General features: G+C 34.4%; 1 protein-coding gene across 1 annotated transcript; it reads left to right on the top strand.

Moving 5' to 3' along the window:
* The first annotated feature begins 299 nt into the window (after window positions 1-299).
* LOC128548131 (fibrinogen-like protein A) lies at window positions 300-7,541 on the top strand. Its single transcript, XM_053522534.1, has 3 exons — window positions 300-441; window positions 916-1,030; window positions 7,325-7,541. Exons 1-3 carry the CDS (start codon window positions 300-302, stop codon window positions 7,539-7,541), a joined length of 474 nt encoding a protein of 157 aa, XP_053378509.1.
* Window positions 7,542-11,756: the final 4,215 nt, after the last annotated feature.

Raw genomic sequence — 11,756 nt, 5'->3', positions numbered from 1 at the left:
TTAAATACATACTGATATACCAAGTATGTTAGTACCAACCGAACCATTTATGATTACGGTTTAAGGTTAAAATACAAAAACAAAATTATGTTTTTATGTGTGTGTTTGTATGCATTTAAAGATAAATCATATCACTTAAAGATGCAGCTGATGGTCGCTGTACTTCAATTTTGACAGAGATTAAGACTACAATGTATCTAGTATATAATTTAATTCTGTTTTAATCCATTAGATTTTGAAATATTCTTTTGACGGAGAATCAATCGTATATTTCGATAGGCCTGGACAATCTCCAAGAAATGGTAGCACAAGGACCATCGGAACTTCGAATTGATGTTTCGTCCCTGGGAGGGTCTGAAGGTTACGAGACTTTTCAGAATTTTTCCATATCACCTGGCCCAGGTTACACGCTGAACATTGCACTCGGAAACGGAACACTAGGTTTGTAAACAAACACATGTAATAACAAAGAAAAGCTTACCTTCATGTACGGCCTTCGTCTCGTTTGTTTTAATTTTCTTGTGCGCTCACATTTTTCTTTTATATAATAGGTAATGCAGAACAGGGTTATTTCATACGTTCATCGATAAAAAGAGTGAATAACGACGATATTTAAAGTAAGTTTATTCTAATCATATCCTTTGAAAATTGTGATGATACCATTCCTTGCCTGATGTTCCCGACTGCTAAAGCAAACGACGGATGTGAAAATACTGATTTCAGATAGCTTTTGGTTTAAATTTTCTTAGTTTGGCATTCTGTATTAAAAATATGTTGTTACTTGCTAGCACAATTCAAAATTTAATCACCAGGAATAAAAAAGATATCTCAGGAATACAAATTCTTTAAATAACGATCTTTTATAGACAATTTCTATTAAGAAAAATGTTTGAAAAGTTAACCTTTGTTTTACAGGAGACAGTCCTCTCGAAGGATTGTCATATAACAACAATATGAATTTCAGTACCTTTGATCGAGACATGGACATGTCTTCTGCAAACTGTGCTTCGTACCATGAAGCCGGGTGGTGGTATACCGACTGCATGTTTGTTCATCTCAATGGGCAATATTGTACCCCAGGCACAACGAGTTGTGGCTATAGTGGAATGGTTTATTATAGTTTTATGGATCTTGAGTCTTTACTCACTTCTCGTATGATGTTTCGAAGAGTATAAACATATTTGTGTCATAGGAAAACATAGATAGTGTCATAATACATAGATGTTCGATTTCAATTACTGTGATTAGGTTATGCTTCATCCAAGAAAAAATGCTACTGGGCTAAATATTTTCGAATCTACCGTACATTTATCGTTTGATTTGAATCTTTGTTTCATGGGGAAGTCCTAAAAACGTTTGTTTACAAGAAGTTTTGATAGTAGTACTAACGTAGATGACATCACAATTTTTGCCGCTGTGACAAGATACAGACAAACAAAATGACAGATCTACACTTAACGTAATTTCTAACGTTACTATTTTTCTTTAGCTAAAAAAGTTAAGTATATGTATTGTTAATACAGATACATAACTTTGAATTCAATCGATATGCATAAATTTATGCCATCTTCATTTCCGGAGATACCAAAAAATAAACTGTTTTTTAAAGTTAAGAAATAATAAGTTCCCAATCGTGGTTTATCGTAGAATAGCCCGTGTTTTGAGTTCTTATGCGTAAGAATATATCGTGAAGGCTGTAGGCCTGATTGATATATTGTTTCGCATAAGAACGAAAAACTCTGGTTATTCTACGATAAATCACACTTGAGAACTTATTATTCCGATCCTAACACGACATACTAATATCTACAGTGTTAGGAAAATGATATCTACTTTTTACGACCGCGCTACGCATCTGGATCGGATGACGTGATTGCACGCGAGTGGTTTATTGCAGAATACCTGAGATAGATTTTGCTCTACATGTATGTAGGTTATTTCTAACACTAGGTGTGTAGCACGGCCGTAAAAAGTAGTTACCATTTTTTCTAACTGTTGATACTATGTCGTGTGATAATCGAAATAACAAGTTCCCAAGTGTGATTTATCGTAGAATAACCCTAGTTTTTCGTTCTTATGCGAAACAATATATCACGAAGGCCTTCGTGATATATTTTTACGCATAAGAACGAAAAACACGGGTTATTCTACGATAAACCACACTTGGGAACTTATTATTTCTTAAATAACATATTTTAGTGTTGTATTTTGTTTGTATTTAATGTTAATTAAATAATATCAAAACAGATTAAAATCAAAATGCATGAACGTTACCATATTTGTAATAGTAAAATAATAGTTGTGTAACTGAACAGGTCAAAGACAAAATGTTTTCGAAAACATTATTTGAGCCGCACAATGAGATAACCAACATATTGCGTTTGCGACTAGCATGGATCCAGCCCTGCCTGCGCATCCGCGCAGTCTGGTCAAGATCAATGCTGTTCGCCAATAATTTCTCGTTGCAATAGGCTTTGAAAGCGGACAGCATGGATCCTGACCAGACTGCGCATGGTGCGGCTCATTTAAAGACAGTAAATCAGTCAAGGACAATATAAGGGCGATGCCCAACTATGTTCCTTTATTTGTTCATTTCGTCCTCGTGTGTTTGCTTGGTGTACGAGTGTGTGTGTTAGTAGTGTGCACGTCTGCCTGCTTTGTGTTTCCTTTTATAGATACTGCGTTTTTGGCATTCCCTATTTGATATTTATCCTTGTTTTTTATCTAATATATCCGGACAATAGCAGTATTTCTGTAAGCTATAACAATATTTCGGCAGTAGTATGATTGGGACAATGTCAGTAGTAATATTTTTTTCAATGGCAATATATGTTTAACAAAGCAATACACAATACACATAAGGAATGCATGCAAACTGAATGCAATGAATTATTTAAATCAGAAAAAGTACATTCACCCTTTCATGAGTAATCCTGCGAAATGTATCCCCTTCGACAAAAATTGAAACCGGCTCTTCTCGAAAGATTTCTGTTGTCTCTACATTGTTCTTTCTGATCTAATATTTGATTGGTAAACAACCATCGCGGACAAGTAGGGGCTAACGATCAGCCTTAAAAAGCCAGATCGAATTTAAGATACGAACCCAAATGAATCTTGGATAAGGGCTAAATGATTCAAAATTCACTACTCTGTTTAATTTTGACGCTAGCGGGGAAAACAAGAAGTCCACCTTATCTTTTCCACATGGATACGACAAGCTACATGCGCGGACGTGACATCATAATTACGAATTGATAAACTATGCACAATCTAACTTTGGAACAGTGTTGATAAAAACCGATTTTCTATTCCGCGCTGTCCCTTGGGTTGGGAAAACCCAGTCTTACACAGGCATGTGAAATCTTTTAAATTTGTCATGGAAAGCTGAATTTAATTGTATTTGTTTCTAGGCATTTTTCGTAAATAAGCTTTCGTCACGGAGAGCGCAGTCTGAGTAAAACTATTATGTATAACGTATAACCGTTCGAGTCTACAGATAGTGTTCAAATACGATTTGGCAGTAAATTATTTCAATCATGATACAAAGCTTTAGACCAACTCCGTGTGTGTTTAAATTAATTAAGACAGGTCTGCTATGTGGCAAACCAACTCCGCGTGTGTTTGAATTGATTAAGTCAGATCTGCTATGCGGCATTTCGTTTTAAACATGTCTTTAACTAAAAATATCAAATTTGAAAGTGCAATTTCTCGATGTGTACATGGCGCGAAATAATAAGTCGATGTGACGTCAACATAATATCGCTGTGATGATTTATGCATTGCTAGTCATATTGGAATTGATGTTATCACACGTTTTGCTAAATATCTTCTCTGGTCGCATTTCCTGAGGAAGTATTGTGTCTAGTATCTATCGAACTGAAGTTAGAATACCTGCTTTCAGTTTCTGTAGTCGTTTACGTAAATTGACAATCTTCTAGTCTTAGACCGAAGTCCTCGTTTACAGTGTCTCTAAATACTATTTGTCCAACGTCTTCACTCTCTGACAACTTATTTCATTGACAAACATAACTTAATTAACTTCACTGAACTTGCATTGATTTCTTGATGTTTTATACATACTTAATATGGTATATTTATCTTATTGCAAATAATTCATATTAAGTTACAATCATCATTGTGTTTCTTTGTGCATACTGCAAACAATTCCTGTTGTGTTATAATCTACTTTGGCTTTCAGTTACGCCGACTGATACAAAACGTATTACGTGATTGTTGATGAAACCATAGAGACCTTAAAGTTAAACATGCCAAGTAAAAAAGAAATGAATTACAAATTTAAACTTGCATGCGATTTTGGTATCTTTTGTTAACTTTGCGATTGATCTGCTGGCCTGAATGAATTTTATGAACCATATTTCAAATGAATCATCCAAAACTTTCTTTGTTTGAACTGGCGTGTTCCCAGTACGTTCAAAGAATTTTATGAAACGCAGTTCTTCAATAATTTGTGAATCCATTTGATAAAAATTACAAGTACGCACGATGACAGTAAAACCTATAAACGTTAAAAACCAGTGCATGGATGACGTCACTTTTGCACAGGCTATTACGTCAATGAATTTTTAACGTCATCTGATGTTTTCCCGCTCAAAAACGTATAAATTTCCGAATTTTAGCATATTAAAGTTTAAGTATATCAACAAAATTACGGCGCGGGCCTGATCGACGTTCCTTGGGTTGCTATAGTTACTATAACTTCGAAACTGTTGCAGATTCGTTTTATATATTTTCTACACATATTCACAATATAAAAACCTCGCTTTGTATAAAGTTTCAGTACAAATCGGATGATATTGTCGAAATTTAGAGCGGACGTCCGGGAATTAAATGAACAACCCTCGTACATATTTATTTAGCAAAGTTGTTCAAGCGTTATGTTTATTTTCTGGTGGGCGCGTCAATTTACTTTATAGAGATTCGTAACCGCACATAAAAATCTCTAAAGCTGAAATTGTATTGTACTTGCTCTGAATGACTAAAATTAGTAACAGTAATTTTGCGTTAGTTTGCTGTTATATAACCTGTATATAGCTTATGTTTTGTATTGTACTCGCACTGAATATCTTAAGAATAACAGATATATTTTTTTATAAAATTTCCAAAATGAGCCGCGCCAAGAGAAAACCTACATTCTGCGTTTTTAAGGTCACTGATTTTTAACTATATAATAACATCTCTGATAGAGGATGGGAGCCTAGCACTGGTCTTTCCCAGGAATGATGTTTCGGTAAACTGTGTGTCTGTGAAAGTAGCTGAAATTTATTGAAATCTAAAAGTAAACTAAAAGAACATATAATACTAGAAGATTGATTTGTTGCAGACTATCATTGATTAAACTGGTGAACATAATAGGCCCATCATCGATCTCGTTTCGTGAACATTCCAAATATTATAGTATTTTAGTGCCTTGTTAAGTTTAATACATTTAAAATGTAACTGTTACTCTGGCCAAAACATAGTCTCACTTCTGGTGCGCAATATTGAAGACGTCTTGTGATTTATCAAAGTATTTTTGTGTCAGTTTGCTGTTATATAACCTGTATAGTGTTTTTACATTTCTGTTTTGTACTTGCACTGAATGAGGGTGGTCATATTGGCTACATTTCCTGTCAAACCACCGGATGGTGCATGTGTGTTAATCGGTTGAATACTGTGTATTGTTTCTTAATGAAACAAAAGATTACTAGGGCTGTGTTCATAAACCATCTTGAGATAATTTTTACACATGCCACTATTTTTCCCTTATATTCAAAACTTGTCCCTTTAATAATTTCAATGAAATATTTCACAGGCATTAAAATGATTTGCATTCTCTGAAATCTAGGAAGTAAAAAAAAATGTAATCAGGTACTTGTGATTACAGTTTTTCTCAACTGAAAGGAAACAAAGTAAGGAAAACAATTCATTAAAAAAAAACACAAAGATGCTTCATGAATCTAAGCCCCGGAGTATTAGAATATGAGTGAATATGATGAACTATTTTTGTAAATGCCTGCATGTTTAAAACCCTAATTTTGTTTGTTTTTTAGAACGCTTTAAATTTGTCTTACATTGTTTTATTACTACAATAAAGTTTTTAAAATATACAATGTTCTTTTTTTTTCTCTTATAACCATGTTTGAAATGAGTTTGCTATAGAAGTGGTTAATTCATCCTATATAAAGAATATATATACAAGCCTTCTAGTGAAGCCTTTATTACAGAATATAAAGTCTTTCCCTTAACCTTCTTTGTGTCAATGGTGTCTATTGATTTACTTGTTTAACGCAAATGTTCATTTTTGCTCTGTTTGGTTTGCCACTTTTCAGGACAACCGTCCTTCAGTGCTTTCAGCGCTTTGATTTGTTCTTGTGCTCTGTAGTCTTTACCTTGTCTATGTCTTTTCGTGAAAATATCAATACTTGGTTTTGAAGTATTTTAATCACGACAACAGAGTTGCTTAAAATGTTAAAATCAGAATTAAGCTATTTTAAACAATTCAAGCAGTGTTTACAAAACTTTTGAATGTCAGCTAAGCAAACACCGACTTTTTCTAATAAATGTGAACTTTTTTTTTCGGTCATTCAAATACATACATAAATACCTTTCTTCGAAAAATCTGTATTCTTTAAAGACTATTAGAGTCTAAAGAGACTAATCTTCACAAGAAAATGTCAATTTTAGCATGCGATGTAATTTTTTTCATACATTTCATGAATTGATACTGTCTTCGGCTTTGTTGTTAAAACTTTTGAAAAAAAAATTCCCGTGTCCAAGTGTTTAAATGGTTCGAATCACATTCCCCTTCACAGATATGGGTTGGAACTTTGCTCGGTGCGTTGAATTCTTCATGTGAGGAAACAATTCAAAATTGTTGCTGGTTTACGGAAGGTTGATGGTTCTGGCGGGGTGTCCGTCTGTGATTAAATAATGCACAGAGGTACAACTAGATTTTTCTTTCACCATCAAATGCTGGTCAAATGTGACGTTAAACTCAACATCGACAGCAACAATAATTATAGAATAAACATGAAAGCATTCCTATCCTAGTTGAACCCTCTTTTTACAGATTGATATTTTTTCGCTTGTTGCAATACTGCAGTATCTAAATTGACTTGAAGTGCAATTTATTTTGATACCAATAGTAGCAAAACGTCATTTATTTAGTTCATGCATGTAGTTTGTGACGTTGTATACGCTACGCCTTCTGTCATAGCATACTAGGTATTTGCAATCGAAAATCGTGATCAGATTTTTTTTTCAAAATGTGTCGGGTATTGAATAAAAATTGAATAAAGTATGTGGAGTAATTCAATGTTTTTAGCGCACAACTTTCTAGAATGTTACCCCATGATACAATTGAAAAAGACACAGGACGGTTACGGGACAAGATAGGCCTACCAGGCACCGTATTCGCATCAGTTTCAAATGCGCAGTTCTTTCCAGCACAAGGGTTTGCTGACACCAGGAACTACTGTAGAAATCCGGAACCAGCCGACAAATCCGAGCCTTCGTGTAATACAATTGGTCCACCTGGTTAATGAGAGTACTCTAGCTTTATCATACGTTAATATAAGACAAGAGGATTTACTTTCATGTCAATAAAAAAAAAGAGAATACATCCAAACAAAATAATAGCAGACTCGGTTGAAATCTTTTCGTAACAGGTAATGAAATATGCAGTATCCCTAACTATCCCTAGCACCCGCTTAAGTGGATTTCTGATGTAGTAAAATTCAATGTCCTCATTGATCCCAAGAGACACTGAATGTTACAACACTGAGTCCAAGCACTGGTAGACTTTTTACAGTCGACACAGCTGTTATGATAGTTAATGTAATACACTTTTATTTTTGAATCTAGCAAATAATGATCAAAATTCAAATGATATAATAATTACAAATTTATCATTTATACTTAACATTCGACATCAGTATCAAAATGTTGGATGCGTGACGATAAGAACGAATAGCACAATAGCGTCGTGCACAAATCTTACGGAAAAAAAGTTTGATACGGTGTTTGTGATCTATGTATAATCAAAATTGAGGGTCCACTAATTAGCACAGGCTTGATCTTATCTTTCATACCGGCATCGCTGTTGTTAAGAAAGTATTATACATGATTTATGGCTTTTATATATTCAGATGATATTCCATTTGACAATTTTTAGCGTAGATCTTTAAATAAAATAATTACTTTTTAACTTCGAAACATTGAATATGTTCTTAATTTCTTTTTCTGCGGGGGAAGGGTACAAATTCCCCAGGCCTACCCCACCCTCCCTAATCTGACCAAGGCGGACAAAATACCCTTTTCATCTTTATAAAACAAATATTTATATAAAGCAATTTCATCAAAAATGGTGTCCAGAGAATCTCAATTCATCAGTTTTCTAAAAACATAGTTTTGATATTTAGATTCAGTGGTTGATCCGCCCATATGGCAAATATCAATTAAGTGACATGGAAAATTAAATCTAAACTCAAATGCGCGTTTAAGGGGAAATATCTGCCGATATAGAATTTATGAGATTGAATTGGTCCGGAGAGACGTTCATGTCATACGTCACATGGTTAAGACGATTGTGTTTGTCAACTAATCATCACTGATACAGAATGCGTGCCAAGTGGGGGGCTAGACCATGCGGCTGAAGTAAAAGCTTTAAAACTTTATCACTTTATTGAAAGATAAACAATCTTGGCATCTTCATATTGCCTCATAAGTGCGTAAATCTGCAGTTAATCTAATCTCTTAAAGAGGCACCACAAAATAACTGTATTCTTTTGTATATACATTCTTTGCATGAAGAAATTGAGTTAGTGCATGTATGTGAAACTGCAATAATACATGATAAAATAGAACAATTTTTATGCAGCGCTACAGTTTGTTACTTTGTTTTTTCTAAGCTGATGTGTTCAAGACAAATAAATCAGCCTGAAATAATCATACTTAGCTTTTTGTGCATAAAAGTTTTAATTGGAAGGTAAGCGAAGTTACGTGTTTTACAATGCAGAGTAAAATTTGATCTAGGCATACAAAGAAAAATATAAGGAAAAATAAAAATAGAAAATAAATGTTTCCACCAGCACAGTAGGAGTATCAGACATGAAACTGATGAATATTTGACTGCCTGATATTACAGAATTACGTTAGGGCCATCGCCTTTGAATGCACGATGATAAAAACGCGAAATCACAAAACTACGATAAAGAAAACCCAATACTAAGATGACGATAGCGCAATAATACGATGTTGTGCGCCGACTACGGGCTCTCGGGGTCAAGGTCATCAGTGAATATCAAAAGTTTGAAATTTTGGATTTCATGTCTGCTCTATTTCTCATAAACCCTTAGAAGGATTACCATGAAACTTGGGTGATATGCTCCCGCCCTGAAGGCTGTATGCAGAACCCACAAGCAAACAATGCTAGCTGAAGGTCAAGGTCACTAATGCTAAAGCTGTGAACCTTGGATATGACGCTTTTATGACAGCTGCTTGAATGCAGGCGACACAAGTGTTCAAAGTATTCCGAGGAATACGTGGTTTCTCATATCGATGCTCTTCAAGTTTATAGTTAACTGGCACATATGTTGGCATTTAACCACAAAGTGGCCACATCAGAATGGTGATAACGCGACAGTACGATGATGATAACGGGACATTACGATGGTGATAACACGACAGTACGATGATGATAACGCGATAGTACGATAATGAAATTACGAACACGACACTACGATAACGAAAACACGACATCAAGATGGTAAAAACACAATTATAGTATATTGCATTATCATCTTCGCACTGTCGCGTTTTCGTTATCGTAGTAACGCGTTATCATCATCGTGTTGTCATGTTATCGTAGTTTCATGATTTCGCGTTTTCATCATCTCACTATCTAGTATCGCGTTTCAGATCAGCACATTCAAAGACGATGGCCCTAACGGAATTCCGTATAATATAGCTCAAAACATGAGTATAAACGATATACCGTTTGCCATAACCATTTTTAACTGCGATGAATAGCAAGAAACAGTTTATTTCAAGTGTATTTACGCACTTCCTAGTAATAAATAACAATCCTAGTAAACGTAAATCATGTATCGACGACTTCTGATGTATTTACTACTTGTATCTTTACTTTTATATCCAACAGTACATAATAAATTTGGTAAGTTCGTTTATGGCAGATCAGTCTATATTTGTCAAGCATATCAATAATGCGAAATGGATGAAAAATGGCCGATACGACTTTTTATTAACGACATAGTATTGTTTTTAATACAACAAACAGGGTCAGACATACATGATTTTATGTAAATGATATTATTCCATTATGACACTAAATGCAGTTTCCGAAAATGTAAAGTTCGGGAACGATAGTACTTTACCCGCCGATTACCTCTACGCGAAATATACTTCAGACTTGCAGAAATATTTTGTCAAATGCGAATAGGTATTCAGTTTCTTATAAAGTATTTACCCTTCGGGAAATTATAAACATGACTTATTTTTATACGTAATATTCCCATCGAAATTCATTCCCGTTTGAAATATTTCCCATAGGAAATAACTCCCATAGGAAATACTTACCATTAATTCATAAGTCTTCCCGTCGGAAATATTTCCCATGTAAAATGATTCTCATAGGAAATACTTCCCATGGCCAAAATATGGGAACGGTTTCCCATGGGAAAATCTAAAAAAAAATGAAATAATAACTAACTTTTTACAAAGACATGTTATGATGTTCCGGGTGTAGAATAAGTCAAAAAGATAAAGATTTATCATTTTAAGAAATATATACTCCCCATGGGAAATTCCAATGGGAAATTAACTTTCCCATGGGAAAACTTACCACATTTCTTTCCCACTTTACTTTCCCATAGGAAAAGACCGCATTCCTATGTGTAAATGGCATTTCCCGTGGGAAAGTTAAGTTTTCAATGTTGACTGCCATTAAATCAAAAGTATGAAAAGTATGGCGTGCATGAGGACTTGACGTATTGTACTGTCGTGAAAGATAGCATGTACAGAAATGCTTGCTGTTTTTGCCACATATTAGAGTGGCAAATTAAAATTGGCAGCCTTTATATGAGAGTGAATGGCAACAGGAATTTGAAAACATGAAATATGGCCAATATTTTTGTGATATGACATGCTGTGTTATGTAGAGATAGTCCTATCTTTCATATTTAAAGTAAATAGAAACGATGAAACATGAAGGTGGGCATAGGCCTGACGAACCTTACTGTGAATCGGTTGTTAAAGACGTGCATGTTTATGACTCAGTCAGACCGAGATGCTTACATTTGCTCCGTACTTCTCTAATTAATGCCTGAGAATATATACATATATTTGCTAGTTAGAATTTGTGTTATGTAATTATGTACAAAGTTTTACAATAAGATTTGCTTCTTACTGTGAAGGACATGTTATCGGTCTAAAGTGAAATTTGTGCATTATTTCAAATGTCGCTTTCATTTTGCATTTGTCTGCATGTTTTTCAAGATGGCGAATTTTCTTGTTTGCTGAATGTGATATTCTCATATGACTTTTTACATTTCCGGTATTTTGATACTCTTTTTATTAAACAAATTTAAACTTCCTCTCCAGAATAATTCCTTAAATTTACCTGTTCTGCGTTTCATTATCGGGTGCAATATACTTACTTCGGGAGCCCACGTACAAGGCCTCCGTGAAAATTTAGATTTCATATCACACTTCAAGCGAGATTTGGTCGTTGTTATCCT

The sequence above is a fragment of the Mercenaria mercenaria genome, chromosome 14 (genome assembly GCF_021730395.1).
Source record: "Mercenaria mercenaria strain notata chromosome 14, MADL_Memer_1, whole genome shotgun sequence".
In the NCBI taxonomy this organism is placed as follows: Eukaryota; Metazoa; Mollusca; class Bivalvia; order Venerida; family Veneridae; genus Mercenaria; species Mercenaria mercenaria.
This window is presented reverse-complemented; position numbering and strand designations above follow the sequence as displayed.

What these genes read in the sequence shown, in the direction of transcription:
- LOC128548131 (XM_053522534.1), top strand. Translation starts at nt 300, where the DNA reads ATGGTAGCACAAGGACCATCGGAACTTCGAATTGATGTTTCGTCCCTG. An exon ending in ACTCGGAAACGGAACACTAG is followed by an intron (nt 442 to 915) that starts GTTTGTAAACAA and finishes TTTGTTTTACAG; the next exon opens with GAGACAGTCCTCTCGAAGGA. An exon ending in TACCATGAAGCCGGGTGGTG is followed by an intron (nt 1,031 to 7,324) that starts GTATACCGACTG and finishes CAATGTTTTTAG; the next exon opens with CGCACAACTTTCTAGAATGT.